The 17,596-nt window shown below is 34.7% G+C and overlaps 5 protein-coding genes across 5 annotated transcripts; 3 read left to right on the top strand and 2 right to left on the bottom strand.

Moving 5' to 3' along the window:
* Positions 1-12: 12 nt before the first annotated feature.
* LOC145204261 (alpha-1A adrenergic receptor-like) lies at positions 13-5,776 on the top strand. The gene is made up of 9 exons (XM_080076746.1): positions 13-99; positions 385-526; positions 2,130-2,323; positions 2,826-2,944; positions 3,139-3,287; positions 3,422-3,506; positions 3,737-3,774; positions 4,081-4,242; positions 4,518-5,776. The coding sequence occupies exons 1-9, from the start codon at positions 89-91 to the stop codon at positions 4,689-4,691; spliced, it is 1,074 nt and encodes a 357-aa protein (XP_079932872.1). The 5' UTR covers positions 13-88; the 3' UTR covers positions 4,692-5,776.
* LOC145204264 (uncharacterized) lies at positions 5,708-7,025 on the bottom strand. Its single transcript, XM_080076749.1, has 3 exons — positions 6,885-7,025; positions 6,637-6,785; positions 5,708-5,982 (listed from the first exon to the last, which is right to left on the bottom strand). Exons 1-3 carry the CDS (start codon positions 6,916-6,918, stop codon positions 5,773-5,775), a joined length of 393 nt encoding a protein of 130 aa, XP_079932875.1. The 5' UTR covers positions 6,919-7,025; the 3' UTR covers positions 5,708-5,772.
* A 192-nt stretch (positions 7,026-7,217) lies between these two features.
* Positions 7,218-9,794, top strand: LOC145204262 (uncharacterized). The gene is made up of 5 exons (XM_080076747.1): positions 7,218-7,334; positions 7,524-7,676; positions 8,087-8,215; positions 8,420-8,557; positions 9,487-9,794. Exons 1-5 carry the CDS (start codon positions 7,332-7,334, stop codon positions 9,574-9,576), a joined length of 513 nt encoding a protein of 170 aa, XP_079932873.1. The 5' UTR covers positions 7,218-7,331; the 3' UTR covers positions 9,577-9,794.
* Positions 9,795-10,337: 543 nt separating this feature from the next.
* LOC145204263 (transmembrane protein 18-like) lies at positions 10,338-12,105 on the bottom strand. Its single transcript, XM_080076748.1, has 4 exons — positions 11,246-12,105; positions 11,027-11,150; positions 10,787-10,935; positions 10,338-10,681 (listed from the first exon to the last, which is right to left on the bottom strand). The coding sequence occupies exons 1-4, from the start codon at positions 11,282-11,284 to the stop codon at positions 10,586-10,588; spliced, it is 408 nt and encodes a 135-aa protein (XP_079932874.1). The 5' UTR covers positions 11,285-12,105; the 3' UTR covers positions 10,338-10,585.
* A 252-nt stretch (positions 12,106-12,357) lies between these two features.
* LOC145204266 (enhancer of rudimentary homolog) lies at positions 12,358-14,073 on the top strand. Its single transcript, XM_080076750.1, has 2 exons — positions 12,358-12,541; positions 13,558-14,073. Exons 1-2 carry the CDS (start codon positions 12,391-12,393, stop codon positions 13,773-13,775), a joined length of 369 nt encoding a protein of 122 aa, XP_079932876.1. The 5' UTR covers positions 12,358-12,390; the 3' UTR covers positions 13,776-14,073.
* Positions 14,074-17,596: the final 3,523 nt, after the last annotated feature.

The following is a 17,596-nucleotide window of genomic DNA, read 5'->3' as shown; positions in this document are numbered from 1 at the left end:
ATAGTTTGGGTTATTGTGGGATTCTTCTATTTTTCGAAAAGCTTTCTGTTCTTCAGCGTTTTGGTTGGCAGATAGTTGAAAAAGCAATATGAATGCCAAGTAAGTGCTACTTTGTATGTTGTTTTTGAATGCCACAATGCAGAAATGTAATGTTTGCAGAATGCAATAATAGATAAGTTATAAAGGTGTTGATTTGGTTTTAAGTGATATTTAAGTTACCAAACCGACCTATTTTAACATTGTAAACACACGTTTTGCGATGAAATTTATTATTTATTATAATAAATCAGCTGATCAACAGCTGATAACTGTCTTCGTTATATTTGTTTTAACATTGCAACGCAACTTTCTACAGAACACTCACAATACGTTTGTGTTTTCTAGTTTTTCTGACCCCTTCGAGTCTGTTCACGAACCAACAAAGATTGTACACATTGTATTTCTATCGCTTGTGATGTGTTTTGGAACGCTCGGAAATCTAATGACTATTATCGCGGCTAGAATCGATCGAAAAATCCGCAAAACGGTAAGCAGGTTCCTGTTTGCTTGAAATATGAGTTGAAACCTAAATAGACTGCAGTCGTTGGCCCAAAACTTCACAAGAAGTATCTGTTAAAAAGTAGATGTGTTTTCTAATCAGAATAATATCTATTTGGATTTTCGAAATGTTTTTCAAAATTTTTAATGTCTTCAAGATCACATTTTTTAAGGTTGATTGCCAACTTGAATCAGGGTTGATTTCATACTTGGTTTCTTTGGTGCCACAATTTCCGGGTCTATTTCTGGCTGTGTTACAAACATTTTTAGTTGGGGTTGGGTTTCGGGCTTATGGTTTCGGCTTCGGGCCCCAATTTTAGCCCCGTTTACAACTCTAAAGAAAAATGCATCAGCACGTATACGACATTACGGTGCAGAAGGTTTCGGGCTCGGTTCTGTTTACATTAAAGCATCCTGTTTGTAGTTTGAAGGTGTCAGCGCACGAAATACTCGAAACTTCGACAAGTTACTTGGGTTTATTACAAAGTAGGGCGGGTAAGCAAAGTTTCCCGCAACTACCTGACAAATTACCCAAGAAAAGCCGCGGTTTCTGGTTTGTGACTGAGTTGCTGGTCCCAAATAAACCGTAAAAACAAAAAAAGTAAACTCAAATTATAAGCTTAACTTTCTTTTTTACTGTTTTTTACTGTCATTACTGTTTTTAGTAGAGTATACATTTTGGGTTTTTATTTTAAATATATTTTGCAACTTAATTTTCAAACAGTGGTTCTGGCTCAAAGTTGATGAACAAATCGTTCTTTTTAAACGTGTAACTAAAACTAACGCCAGCATTGTACACACAGTACAGTTTCAAAAAATGTAAATTCAGAATCTCTGTGTGGCAAGGCGTAGAAAAAAATCTCGACTGCAGTGAGATTTGAACCAATAACTTATCCATCCCATCCTCCAAAAACAACAGTAATGAATAGGAATCGAAAGGCTTCCAACTACGGTAAATTTGTAGTGTATTACCATAGGTAGAGTACGGGCAGTATGAGATTCACATTTAATCGATATTAGGCAACTAACCGAGAACCTGTCGATGAAACTCGCACGAAAAGAGAAAATAATTTCAAGTCCGCGGTTATAACTTATAAATATATGAACAGAAAGATCGATGCCACGTCCGTTTTTCAATCTTTCGCTTAATTAGTCACATGCAGTGGTGGAGCTATACACAGGGTCGTTTGTAATAAACTTAACCAGAAAACAAAAAGGGGAGAATGAAAGAAACGTGACGTACAATTGTTACCAATTTGAACGCCATAGCTCAGGCACACACTATTGTCTATAGTCTGGAATTAGCTATAAGTTTTAGCTGTTTTAAGCTTCTCCGTTTATGTCCCAATAGCTATATAAGCGGGTATACGAAATCGCAAATCTAGGACGTTTTGTTTTAAAGCTGAAAATTAGATTTATAAACGTAAAATTGCGACACAAAGTGTAAAGACATAAACCAAGATTTCATAAAAATCAAATTCATCTAGTTTACAGTCAATTACAGTTTCAAAGGGGCACATATGTTGTTTATGATCAAGAATGTACCTTTAAAGTTATTAAATGTTCTAAACTTGCTTTTGTGTATTTTGCAGGTGTCCAACTATTTCATAGTGAATCTTGCGTTCGCCGATTTTCTCGTGTGCTCTGTGTCAGTTCCGGTTGTTTTAGTTCACACCATCCTAGGGAATTCCCCTGCCGGAAACACGCTATGTCACGTGTCAGTTGTGATATCAAGCGTAGCGTGTCACACCGCCGCCGTCACTATGACGTGTATAGCGCTCACCAGGTGACGTCATAATATATGGGTGTGGAACCTTAAACGCATACACCAGGGGTGTACAAACTTTGTTACTGTGGGGCCAAATACAATTGCCAAAATTAGATCGCGAGCCGCACATGTGTATAAGGTATAACAAGGTGATTTTACTTCGTTGCTTACCAAAAATGCTTAACTACAATTAAAATTCACATTTGATTCTAGCCATATACCGTCAGGTCGCAAAAAAATAGCACCAGGCGCATTAATCTGCTCAAAAATACATAATAGTTGGACTTGTTTGCCAGCACTATTGAAATCCAAGAGTCTCTGCGGGCCGCACAACCTTTGTTAAAGGGTCGCATTTGGCCCGCGGGCCGCAGGTTGTACACCCCTAACATATACACAACTAAAGAAAATGCCCATGTTTCTTGAATAAAAACTTAAGGTGCAAAAAGTTGTTTTACAATTTGTACAATTTTTGCTTCTGAACGAAAATGAAAATTTCGATGTGTTTTGTTTGCATTTTCAGGTACTTTGCAGCAAAATGCCCATCCAAGTATCGAACCAGCATCACCAAACGACGGGTTTTCTTTGGAATTATTGTTTGCTGGAGTTTTGCAATTGTCAACGCGATTCCAATACTGATTGGTAAGAAATGTTTCAAACACAAAATCTCCAATCCTTTGATTTAACTCGGTTTAACGTAAATAGTCAAGACTTTTTTTTATTTAAAACACGCTTACGGTATAATCTTATTTCAAATGTCTGCACTCACTTTTAAGAAAAACTAATTTTGCTGAACAAGCATAGATATCATATATTTTGTGATGTTGTTTCTATAGCGTGGCTTGAGATTGACTTTGATGCGTCTAAATACATGTGCGTGTGTTTCGACGGAGCCTTTCCTCTCATTTATACGTTGGGCCCAGTTTTCATCGGTCACTTCTTACCGCATTCCATCACCATCTACTGTTACACCATGATTTGTCACGTGAGTATTAATATGTCGCGTGACCACATGAGTTTAAGCTCCTTAGTTTCGACAAATGCGCAACTGTGAGAGGCCATCAGATATTTTTTAGCTTAGCGTCATGTTAAACAAATTAAGTAAGTTGTTGTGTGCAGGCGCTGTATAAAAGTCGACGTCGCATCGTAAAGCTTCAGGCAACGTCATCAAATGTCGTCAGTACTGCGTCGTCAGTTGCAGCAGGTAAGTGTGACGTAAATTCCTTGTAGAGGACAAGTTAGTGGGGCTGTGGTCGTGTGAAATTTTTTAACATATTGGTTACTTAAAATCAAACTGTACTGCAATATTGTGCTGATATTGAGAAACGAAAGTTAGTGAAAGTAAAGCACAGATAAGACCGGGTGTAAAGTCAAACCCTGACGTTTAAATCTGGCACATAGATAAATCGATGATTTTGTTTGACGTGTTTTTAGCTTCTGAAAACGCTAGTCCTGAGAACACTTCGTCATCGGTGAGTCTGTTTGTTCTTGCATTGGTGAGCTGAAACAACACATTATGTGTTTCTATGGAAATAATGTAATGGTTTCAGATTAAGGCAGTTAATTCAACTGAAATGTTTGTCGTTTTCTTTACCATGTTTGCCGGTACGTAATATTGCCTCAACAACTTGCATCAATTGTCATAAGATAACCAAGATTAAATTTCGGCCCAAATAGATGTTAAATGCGACATACTTTCGTTGTTCGAAGGTTTCTTACGTCTATCTGGGTCGTTATTTTCATCATTAAATGATTAAATCAATTTACCACAAACACAGAATTCTGAGGAGAAGAATAACTTGTCAGTGCGAGGTTGGAGCACCCATGAGATCCAGCTTGTGAAAACATCAGTTTGGGTTGTAGTTTTCTTCAGTTTCTGTTGGATACCGTATGGGATTTTGGTCTTGTTGCAGGATTCAGCCCCATTTCATCTTAAAAGGGTAAATTCGGCATCTGTACTTTAATTGTTTAAAAGATCCTTAACCGAACATAAGTTTTCCACCAAGAAAAGAGTTTTATCTATAATTTACGGGTAAATATAAGTAAGCAAACAGTTTTAGGTGGTAAACTTTATACATTCGGAATCTAAAGTAACTTTTGGACAAAAGGGTTGAGAACCATTATTAGAAAACATGAAAACAAAACATTAAAAATAAAACGGTCGCGATAGAACAATTTTAAAGAATAGTTGGAGCATTTGTTTTGTTCGTTTCAGGTTTTTGGGTCACTTTGTTTGTTGAGTTTTTCGTTGAATCCTGTAATATACGGAGTTATGAGCAGCAACTTTCGGGAGACGTACAAGAAAATGTTTACCAGACTTTTATGCTGCAGTTCGGACAGACAAAGCAACTATGCCATATCCAGCAGCCCAGCACGTAATAATGTTTAAAGTTTGTGATGTTACAGGATATTTTGCGATGTATTTTGCTCAGGATTGTATTGTTGTCGTACAAAGCCATCATATTTATTTTTTGATTTCGCACATGTCCGAATAAAAAGTTTTTTGAGAAGTATTTGCAACAGTTCTCTTATATTTAGGGTAGATCACAAAATTAAATGTTAAACAAAGTTTCCACAAAGATTTTTAAAAGGGAAATAATGAGTACACATGCAAACCAATTTTGAAACGCCGTATGTACGCTTCGATCATTGGATATATTCTGCTGTAGCAATAAGTAACTGTAGTAAATTTTTTGCTTTTAAAAATTTTGTACGATGGCATCGGAGGAAGACAGAATAGGAGCCGACTTTTGTGCAAGAATGTTGGAAAACTTGAGCAAAGATGAAGTTAAACGAAGTAAAGAATCGCAGAAGTGTGGCAGGCGGAAACCAACAACACACTTGAGCCACGAAAAGAGCGATATTTCGATCAATCCGAAACTTATAAAAAGTGTGAAAAGATACCGAAAAATGGATGGTGGATATCCTGATAGCAAAACTGCCTCCGAAATTAAAGTTTCTCGAGAAATCACAAACACAACAGATGTTAATCCGTGCCTTGTGGATCGGATAAAAGCTGAAAACATTGTTCGCTTGTTGGCAAATGCTAATAAACAAAAACTGCATGACCCACAGACTTGTGAGAAGTGTGTGCAAAAAGAAGGGGAGATTACGAGAAAAGAATTCCTCAGAAGCCGAAGTAACAAACTCGAAAATAAGCTGCTTGAAACAAAAGTAGAGGATTTTATTTTGCAACACACCGCAATTAATATGATCGGGCAAATTGCATCTGAGCTACCTCGCTTAACTGATGATCGAAAGGAAACCTGGAAAAGGTTTATGAAGCAAACATCGTAAAACATATTTTATAGGATTTTTTCTCAACATTTGCGCAGTTTTGTTGTTGTTGTTTTAGCATGTTTGTATTTCATCAGTACACTGTGATTTTATTTTGATCAACAATGCTTTACAACCAGAAAGTAATGAATTTATTTTTTGTAGCGACACAATAAACTCGATATCGATTCCACTCAATATTTTGTATCATACTTTTCATAAATTCCAGTTTCCATATTATCATGAGACTTGTCAAGGTCACCCTGCGGAAAGTAAAATAGCTTTTCCAATAAAAAATCCATATTAGGAGGCATTCCCAGTGCTGCTTCGTGGTCATAATGTTTCTCATGTTTGTCAAAACTTTCCATTAGGGTTTTGTGGTGCTCTTCTTGGTCTCTGAAGATCTAAAAACATTTTGTAAATGCCAAGGTGATTAAAAAAAAAGTTAATCAAAAAAAAACTTACACATCTACAAAACAAGATTATTGTTAATATACTGGCATAAGTTGAGTAGTGTTAATAATTAAATGATCATCAAACTGTATTGTTTAAAGTCAATCAAATTTTAGTTTTTAGCAGCAATACTACAAGTAAACATGCAATTGATATCTACACTATTCCACAGTTAACAAACATACATATAGAATGTATTGATTATAGTAAAGGTCTTTTTTCAGATTAAATGTTTCCACAAACAACGACAATGTAATGAACTACCCAATGCAATCATTTAATTTGCAGCATAAATTATGGTTTCAAAATGTTTTTGTTTCCAACGCACACTAAGAACTGCCTGAAATTCCTCTTCAAACACACTGAAATAAAGACTACAATTGACCGTCCTGGTCTGACTGACTTCAACCATATCAAGCCTGTACTTTAAATATTACCAATGTTTGGTAATTTATTTATCCCATGAATAGTTTTGACAAAGAAAAAGTAGAGTTCAAGGTCTTTGCAAAATTTTCATACAAAGAGCATCAGCATATCATGAGTTATTCTACTTTTTTATACATATATTTGTATTTTTTAACATTAAAATAGAAAGTCGTACTTACATCATAGATCATATAAGCAGAAATGCCCACACAAAACAAAATTTCTGGAACATTTACTCGTCCTTCAACATGTGGGCCTTTGGGTTTGTATCCCATGCGTTTGGAATATTCACTGATGCCGCGTTTTTGAAATGTGTTGCGTGTAATTCCTGAAAAAAGTGCAACAAATGTGGTTTAAGTGTAAACAAAATACAAAAAAATGCAAACAAATCTAACAAAAAAACTGCAATAGATCAAGTACAACTTACCAATCAAAGCTCGTAACGATTTACCACAATTCATGTTTATGTATTGTGCCAAAACGGCACTAAATTAATGCTGAAAACCAAACCTCAAATACTTTTTTATCAGCAAGGACAACGAAACCACACGCCGTGACAAATTTGTGCAAAATGAAAACAACACCGATAATTTAAAACTTATAAAACATAGAGTAAATTTGTATAACATTTTATAATTTTACATTAATGTAGAAAATACGCATTTTTAGGAAAAATAAATAACATTTGTTTTTGACATAAAAACAATAATAAAAAAATCGTTGTCAAGTTTTTTTCCGCAACTGTGAAATACGGGGAATACCCAGTTTCAACGGTCTGTTTGTTCTTCTCGAAATTTGAGCGTTAGTTACGCGAAACACACCCTTGCGACTTTGAAGCTATAGGCGTTGTACTGTTTAAATTACAAAAAGAAGCATGGTAAGTTTCTTAAGAATTCAAACAAAAATAAAATTACTTGACCAATGCATTCAAATTTACCTAAATAATAAATATGATTCAAATGGGCTTTTTTGTTTGAATTCGTGCAAACTAAATAAATTGTGTTTAGGTCAATCTAATCTGTTTAATTTTGAGTAATAGATTATCAAATAACAATTAATATTCCAGGCAAGCAACTACAGAAAGAATCCATCGGGAGGAAGCAAGCGAAAAGGTGGTGCTCGTCCGGAGCTAACTGAAGAACAGAAGCAAGAAATCCGGGAGGCTTTTGATTTGTTTGATGCTGATGGATCCGGGACTATTGATGTGAAAGAACTGAAGGTGAAATTTAGTGACACACAAAACCATCAATTTATTATAATAAATTATAATAATAATATAATAATTTTATTATAATAATATATTAGTAGTCTCCAATATTAATCTACCAATATAACAATTTTACAAATACATCTTTGGAAAGGACTAAATATGATAATTAAATAAACTATTGCTGCCAGGCTAATGTATAAATAAGTATTGCTTTTCCAGTAGTTTCATTATAAATAATAATCAAAGGTGTCTTGTATGGGACGTCAAAATACTGATTATTCATAATAAAATTGCTGGAAGAGCAATACTCGTTTATTAAAAATGATTATGTTTATTAATATATGTATTGCAGCAATTTAGAAATTTATACCATTCTTATTGGGTGATAAATTGTCTTGAGTATATTTTTGTGCTTTCAGGTAGCAATGAGGGCACTTGGCTTTGAACCAAAGAAAGAGGAAATTAAGAAGATGATATCAGACGTGGACAAAGATGGAAGTGGAACAATTGATTTTAATGATTTTCTTTCCATGATGACACAAAAAATGGTAGGCATTTATTAACATGTATATGTACTTTGTGAAAAATATATGCTTACAGTTTTGCAGTTGTACTGACCACTATCTGATCACAGTCAATTTATTCCAACCCTAAGTTTTATAAACACCAGAGTTAAGAGCTGTTTGTACGTCTTTTTCAGAGTGATAATATCATTTCCCTGCACAAGAAAACTCTAAACTTTTAATTTTCAGAGTGAAAAAGACTCGAAGGAAGAAATTTTAAAAGCATTTCGACTTTTTGATGATGATGAGACTGGCAGAATATCTTTCAAAAATCTCAAACGTGTTGCAAAGGAGCTGGGTGAAAATTTGACTGATGAAGAATTGCAGGTTGGTGCAGTTTCTACATTAGTTCACTTACACCATAAAAATGCTTTATAATTGCCAAATTTCTGTTTAAACTGAGAAATCTAGATTTTCCGTCCGACTGTGTTCCCGAAAATTTACACAAAATGTAATGACATCTTTTAACAAGAAAAGTTTTAAAGGATTTAAACTCTAAAAACTGTGTCTAGATCAATGGTTCTCAACCTTTCATGGCCTGTGGCCCCTAAAAGTAACTTTTGTTGAGAACTACTGGTCTAGATCAGTGGTCCCCAACCTTTCTACACCGCGGGACAGGTAAAATTGTAAAAAAAATCCACTGACCGGCAACAAAAAATCGTAGTAAATGCAACAGATATTTGTAAGCTTTTTGTTCACCAAAGTTGTCGTTGTGCAACATAATGCAAGATTTAGTCTTAGCCTATAAGGACGAAAAAAAATCAAGCAATCAACTCAACTCAAACACCAAAATGCCAATCCATTTACATACAAAATCAATGCTAGTGGGATGTTTGCTGTTGTTTTGCTGCCAGTAGGAATCTCATCTCAAAAGCGAAGAATAACTTTGTTTTACAAAAAAATGTTGAATGCTAGACACAGTTTATGACAAAACAATCAAACATCACAAAAGCTTTATTACACAATTTTATGAGCTACCTCAGTTTTACTGCCAAGCGTAAAATGACTTTCCCAGGTACCAACAACTTTGCAATATGCCTACTTATTATTCCATTTTAAAAAGTAGCTTGGCATAAAGTAAGAGTTGGGAACCACTGGTCTAGATTATAACTAAATAAGGGTAGCAGTTTTTTTAGGTAATGTGTATTTAAACTTATTCATAAGAAACCAAAAGTGTTACTTTGTGTATCAAAGCAAAGACAGGAAATGGAAACTAAAAATACCATCAGGTATTAAATGTCAAAGCTGTATTTCAGGAAATGATCGACGAAGCCGACCGAGACGGTGATGGTGAAATAAACGAAGTGGAATTCCTTAGAATCATGAAGAAAACAAGTTTGTACTAACTTGGAAAGAAACAACACTTGTGCCATCACATACACATTTTCAAAGTCCGTCACTCAAAAGACTTTGACTTCGTTTTGTGTTAGTCTCTGCATTCCATTTTTTGTTTTCATTTCATCTTTCCCTAACGCATTCTGTGCGTTGCGTTTTTTTGTAGTTGCTTTCCGTGTGCTTTTTAGATTTTCGACTCGTATTTTATAATAAAACTCAAAAAAAATAAGACATTGTATTTGGAAAAGTAGCCCAAAATCTCGTGGTAAAAAAGCGACGGTTGGCATTTAAATCAACAGGAAGCAAAAAGGTCACTTCCAACTGCAATGGCATTAAAAAGACAATTGTCTTTGGCAGTTCGGCGCTGGGATCAATAATGCATTACCGTGTTTCATATTACGGCTGCTCATTTTGTTACATCGTCCAAATTGAAGCACATCTTCATTTTTTGGTTTGTTCCGCCTTACGTCGGTGTACATAATAATACCTTGGCTACAGATGGTATAACTTGATTAACGTGGACAATATGATTTAATTGAAGCAGTGATGGGAGTTTCTTGGCAAACAAAAATTGCTTTAAAGTGTTCACTCAATGTGAACTTGCTGGACAGCTTTGAATTCTTAAAAACCGCAAAGGAAAATGTATAAACATCTTTTTTTCCCAAGTGAAGTGTACACATTCTTTAGCTATAAAACAGTTATGCCCACTAGGAACACATACAAAATCTGCTTTTTTTGTTTGGTGATCCAGAAAGACAAAAGTTTCATAATATTTGAAAACTATGGTATTTTATTCGATTGATACTAGCCACATTGCACCAAATGCTTTACAAAATGTCAAAAAATACAACTTTGTGTACAGGGTGATAGGGAAGAATAAAAAAAAACATAATGCACAATGTCAGTAAGCGTTGTTTCAAGTCTGAAATCTGTCCAAAATTGAAGAACAGATTAATTGCACTCTAAAAGTTGAGTTGCATGATATAATTGACACCTTGCATGAAAAGATTATTAAAATTGTCAATTGATTTTCTTTTCTGTTTCCCTTTTTTTCTCCAAAAGCTCTCTTCTTTTTATTAGTATAACATCTCCTGCAGCACCCTTTAACCAGTGTATCTGAAATAAAATAGCGGTTTGTGTAAAATGAAACAAATTTCACCTAACCTTACTTGTTGTAACCATTAGGTAATTTTTACAAGTAGTAAATATATCACTTCTTACCAACAAAACTAACAAATTTAGTAAAAGTGGTGTGGAATATACAATTGAAATGAACATTCCATTTGAGTCAAAATATTGTTGCTTTGCAATAAACCTCCAATTTTGTGCACACACCCTGTTCAATGTCTCAGCCATATAAATGCAGATGCCTGCCAAAATATTAAAGTGGTGCAAATTATAAACAAATGCAGTGATATTTAAAACACAAATGCACAACTGAATTGCTAAACTCGTACTTACATAGCAAAACAAAGTAAAGTGCTTGAAAATTTATGTGTTTCCAAGTTGCAAGAGTCAAAATTGTGCATATTGAGTAAATTGTGAAAAGAGTGATCACCAACCTTACTTCATTTTGCCAGTCAACCTAGCATAGCAACAAGTACAAAATAACAAAGATATACTTGCTTGTGTAACCACAAAATTATAGACAATTTATTTACTCCAATACCAAAACCATACCTCCGTTATCACTCGCACAAAACTTGAAACGTCATCCATATTGTAATTTTTGGCAAAACCCAACCTGCCTAAATGCAACGTGTATAGATGTATCTTGTTACCGGTGGATGATTTTAATTTGTATGATTGTCGATATTCCACAAATTTAGAGTACAATTTGCCTACAAATGAAGCCAACTAGCTTGATTTCGTTACAACGCAGTTCATTTTTTCACCGTTACGGAAATGCAATGCAGCATGCGTGATTGTCATTTTGGGCAAGCAGTGCTTTGGTGTTTACCGTATTCAATTATGTGTCGGTTACAACAAAAGGGTATTGCAAACAAACATAATATGAAATGGTAGAAAATTTAATCGCGTTTTTTCCGTTCTGGCCAAAAAGAAATAATTTATAGCGCCACGTGCAAAACCAAAAGTTTTTCAAAATAAAAATGACAGAAACTTATTTGTCCGGAGTTTTTTGGCTTGACTTGAATCTTAAAGTGAAGGTGTTGCTGCGTAAAATACGAGACTTTAGTTACTTCTTATTGCATTTCGTATGCAAAGCATTGTATTGTAATAATTTGAACACAAACGCTTTAGAACACAAGAACGGACGGAAACTTTATGCATGCGATGCGACACAGAATGAGGAAACGGCTGCTAAAACCCACGGTCATATAGAAAGAATAAATATAAGAGGAACTAGGATCTGCTTGTTGGCTTTTTACAGTTTGACAGATGTTTTTACGATTTGACCGGGTGTGAATGAAACATATTTAACTGGAAAGCTGTTGTACAGATTAACTAGCATGCTAGTCTCAGATCAGACTTTTTCTAAAATTAATAAAAATACAGTTGCTACCTGAGTACCTGCCTGTAATTTGTTTGTGTAAATTTTGCAAAACGAACATGATATTGTTCTTTTTTTGTAATCAGCATTATGTTAGTTTATGATTGGTAGACTGAAGTTATGTGCTAAAGTTAAAGATGGTTTTGTTTTGTCAGTTGTTTGTTGTTTCTTTACTTCAATTTCTTTTTGAAAAAAACTATATGTACAATTGTTGCAATTTGCTGTCAATACTTGAGCATGAACAGTGTTTTTTTCTTTTAAATAATGTTTTGATTAAGTGTTGTAACAATTTTAGCCTCTTCTGCTATTACCTATGCTTTACTTTTTGGTTGACAGGTTTTATTCTTTGGTTAAAGATAATCTTACACTGAAAATGTCTCACACAATCCTTTTGGTTCAGCCAACAAAAAAGCCTGAAGGTCGGACATATTCTGATTATGAATCTGTAAATGAGTGCATGGAAGGTCAGTATAAAAATTATTTTGCTGCACCAGTGAAATATTTACTGAAAGTAGTGCAATATTATGTGTTTGCTTGTAAACCTGCTTTGTAAATTGGAATGCTAAAACTTGTTTATCTTATCTAGCTTTAAGAAATAACAGTGGCGTACAAAAATAATACATATATAATGCGTAAGTTTCAATTTGTTCGACCTGCATCGAATGTACCACCAATTGAGAGTTAACTTAAAGCTTCTAATGAAGAAAACATTTACACTACAAATAACTTTTTGTAAAACAATTTGTGTGGTGCACTTTTTTGCCAGAAGATGCTCAATAGTTTTTGTTGTACATAACTCACTGCTATTTATACCAAAACTAAATATGTTTAGCATTCTGTAATGGACTGGTTTCGTAGCAACTGTGAGAGTGCCTAAGATCCAATAACGAGTTTATGTTATTTTTTGCTTATCGACTTAAGGGCAAAATTCCAAGTTTCCATAATTTTGGTGGACAATAACCTTCCTAAAATGCTCCTACCACAAGAAAATATTTTGTCCAGTGTAAAACTTTTCGTCAGAATGTCACCTGCATCACATAGAGCAGTTTACTAATCTACGATTAAGCTGACTTATGTCTAATCCTATCTATTTTAACTGGTTTCTACATTGGTTTAATAATGGTGTATACTGTATAGCAGTGTTTCTCAACTTTTTTAACCCCAGGGTGTACCTATGAAATACGTTTTGTGAGTGCACCATTATTAACAATGTTGAAAAAGGCAGTCATAAACTTCAGAAATTCGATCATATATTGAGCAACATTTCCATTATTCTTGAAAGCACCTGGCTTACCAGGGTGCATGAGAATGCCCAGACACACCATTTGAGAACTGCTGGTGTATGGTGTTTTATTTGTTGTCAATTGATTTCCATCTTTACCGTTGGAAAATTTGTAACCACCAAAATCATTCAGTTGTGCTGCTTTGAACACAAAATAAAAAACTTAAATAGAGTAAAACACAGTTTTTAATTTTGCAGGAGTTTGCAAAATATATGAAGAACATCTCAAGCGGATAAATCCAAACAGTCCATCAATTACGTACGACATTAGCCAGCTTTTTGATTTTATTGATGATTTGGCAGATCTTTGTTGCTTGGTTTTCCAAAGCAATAGTCAAACATATGCTCCTTACAACAAAGACTGGATCAAAGAAAAGATCTACATCTTGTTGAGAAAGCAAGCAGGCAAAACATAAAGACAATCTACACCAAAGACAGTTGTAAATATCATCATGAGTAGAACGTTTGATTGAGACCTTACTATTCATCCAAGATGCCACAAATTGAAAAATTTGGGCTGTACCGCAATTTAATGTACTGTAAATTTGGTCGAAACAACTAAGTTTTTATGTAGCATGTTCAATTGCCAACAAGACGGTGCTATAACCCTGATAGAGTAGGTTACAAAAATGTGTCATTTGGTTTAGGGTTCATTGTGAAGCTATTTTGTTTCAAGAAAAAAGTTTTTTAGATAATAAATGCACGTTTTGATCACATGTGTGTTGTTGGTTACAGAGCTTAAAGATAAGCTAAGAAATGTTTTTTTAAGCTATTGCCTATGATACTTACCCTGGAAGAAGTACCCTTAAAAGTTATGTAAAACCGCTCAAACAACTGTTGGTAAACCAGTGGTTTCCAACCGGGAAGGACTTTTCTTCAATTTATTCATGTGGTTTGTGAAGTTGATAAAAGCCCCAATTTCAATTGATCTTTGCATGGTTTAGCATCTACTATGTGGTCTATTGCGGTGGAGTGAAAATGTTTTGAGTTGTTTAGTGAGGAATTCATCGATAAGGTTGGGAACCACTGATCTCCAGCTTTTAACCGATAGATGGCGCTAAACATACGATTTACAAATATAACGCAAAACACACGGATTAGATTTTGGTTGTAACCAGTTATTTTCGTACCACCCTGGTTTAATAATTGAAATGGAGCCAGCAGAATCTTGCGACACAATATGTGGTGTTACGTAACAATGCGCAGAAATCGAAAGTCTAAAAACGAAGACACTTGTAGTTGCTTTCTAAAGCAGATCATTACATGGTTTAGCTGACTGTGAATAATTTCTGAGCCTTGTTCTCAGTGGCGGCTCGTGACTAAAATTTGTGGGGGTGCTGCCCCACAACTTTTAGCCTTTACTGAACACATGTAAGTTGGCAATATATTGAAAAGCTACATTTCTAGTTTTCTAGCCATTTGTTCTGTGTAGAAAAACAAGTAATACAAATCTTAATTAGCAACTCCATTGTGACGTAATTTTTGTTACGCAATAATGTACACGAGTGTAAACAGCTGACGGCATCATTTGTGTATTTTGTTTACTTGCACAGCGACGGGCCAAACACAATAACGTTCAGTAATAATGTGAAAAACAAAAACACACGTGGCACAGCTTCGAAACGAAGCGGTTGTAAATACGGTAAAACACAACAGGAATATAGAAAAAAAATATAAATGAGTCGAAAAAGGTCGAAGTATTTCAGTTCGACAACAAAAATTGTCATGTTTCATTTGAGTAAATTTAGTCACAGTCAGCGTTTTCAACATATTCTATGACACTTCACAGATTATTGTCACACAAAAAAACTAGCCATACAGCCTTTTATTGGTATCATAACTAACAAATTTAACAACCACATTACATTGGTTTCAGAACTTGTTCATTTAAATATCTTTCTTAAATTTTTGTGTACAGACTAGTAATTGTATTTTAGTTTCTTGACTGCTATAATTGCTGCTTGCTGGCAAATAGATTATAATTCCTTTTTTAAGTGCAAAACGCCTTCAAGCTTTAAAATTTACAACACTCTCACTTAAATTTAAACCATATTATTAAATCTTGTGCTTCCTTTTTACAACCAAAATAAATCATGAAGTTATAGTTTGGGCATGATAATTGATAGCTTCTTCCTTAATCCCAAATGATAACTAAGAAACTGTTTTTTTATTTAGTACTAGCACTGCAAGTGCAAGTCTTTTGGAAATATTGGTGTTCCTCAGAAAAATTGACATCTTTTTCAGTGTTAAAAAGAACTGTTTTGCCTTTGAAGGAATCATGGAAACAGCAAAAAGAATTTTTCATCCTAGTAATTTAACTTGTCAAAACATCATCTCTAGATTAATTAATTTCAAAGTAATCATGACCATCAGATCTACAAAAACATTTTCATTTGAGTAACTAGCTTTTCTTTGTCAACAATAGGATGTGCTTGGTGTCACTACTATCTTGTCTGTAGAATGTTCATTCTTAAGAAACACTTCCTGTGAAGCAATTTATCAGCTACTGTTTAGACAAACAGTACATGTCCATTATATCAATACACATGATTGCACTTGGTTGCAAATACTGTCCACATGGTGTGTTAAGAAATCCACACTGTCTTCACTCTTTTATTTGTCTTCATTTCAAAATTCCTGTTGCTTGCAGTTGTTTGTTCTGCATTTGATATTGCCTGAATTTCAGTGAGGCATTTAACTTCACAGTCACAAATTTAATTTTTCTTTGGTAGCATTAGGAACAAAAACTGAGTATTTCTTGTTGTTGCTTATTCCTGCATGACTTAGGAGTAGCATATGTTTTGTCCCATACTTTCATAAATCTTTTTAATTCAGTTATTTATTATAAAGGTTAATTGTGACTTTTAAAGGTGTTAGATGACCTTTTTTCTTTTTCAAGGTGTTAGATACACTTATTTAATTCAATGATAACTGTAAAAACTGAAACCCACTTACAGTCATCTTAAAAAGTCACGACCAACAGTCAAACAATAAATTTAATGATAGCAAAATAATTATTTAACGCTGCACTCGCTGTCGAACTTAAAAACACAGTACACGGGTTTGGCTTTGGAGCTCACTGACGCGAAGCAGACAACACAACTAGCGCTACGTCACGGGAGGGGCTGCGCGAGCCACAGCCCCCTCTCGCCTATTTCGCCCGGCATGTAGCTCTTCCAAGTGCGCATGCGCACAACTGAAAACGTCATGAAACGTCACGAAACTGGAGCTGCAGCTCCGCCATAGATAACTTATTATTATTATTATTATTATTTAAAAATTTTTTTTTTTTTAAATAATACAAAATTTTTATTATTTTTATTTTGATAAAATGCCGATTAATGCCATAAAAGTTATTCTTAGTATACACTGATCAAACAAAAAAAACTATATGTAAAGATTGTTTTGTATAACAACTTGGAATCGGAATGTCAAGTAAAAATACTGGGGGTGCTGCAGCTCCGCAGCCCCCTCGCACGAGCCGCCCCTGCTTGTTCTTCTATACCTGCATACGCATACACGAGCGTGACTGGTCATTGAACTTTATCCTCAATTTGACTGAGCATTCACCATACATGCTGTCATAGCGACATTTTATAGATGTTCTGTTTTCAGCAGACTATGCAGCCGCGTACAGGAACACTGGTCTTTAAGTCACTATGTTCAAAGTTTAAAGTAACAGAAGGTTTACTATTTTAAGCAATCAGTTACTTTAAGGAAGGACGTGTGTAATGTGTTTAGTTAGTGTTGTGAAATCCAAAATGTGATCGTTGGGCCGAGTCCCAAACATAACGAGACGACTTTGTTAATGTTTTGAGCTTTCAAAGTGATGAAGCTCGATACTGCATATAGTTTCTCACGTCAACAAAGCAAAAAGTTATCTGATTGGAACCACGAATTGTTTCGTGTGATCCAAAGCAATAGCTGAGACGTTGAGAGACTGGAATTTTTTAGCGCATAATGATGTTAGTTGTATATTTTCTACAACAAAAATAAGACACCGGGCTCTAATAAGTGTACTAGTCCAAAGAAAACCATACAGTAAGGGGCTTGCAGAAAACATAACTAGACGATGCCCCCGTAATAACATAGTGCGCAACCAGCAAGCTATTGTGCGCAATTGGTGGCCCAAAGTCGAGTTCATTGAGTCAGGTTCATGGCCAATGGACCAAAAATGCTTTCAACATTATCATTTGTGATGATGGTGGTGGTTTAATGTAATGAATGTGACAGGCAT

The sequence above is a fragment of the Phallusia mammillata genome, chromosome 8 (genome assembly GCF_965637545.1).
Source record: "Phallusia mammillata chromosome 8, kaPhaMamm4.hap1.1, whole genome shotgun sequence".
Classification (NCBI taxonomy): domain Eukaryota; kingdom Metazoa; phylum Chordata; class Ascidiacea; order Phlebobranchia; family Ascidiidae; genus Phallusia; species Phallusia mammillata.
This window is presented reverse-complemented; position numbering and strand designations above follow the sequence as displayed.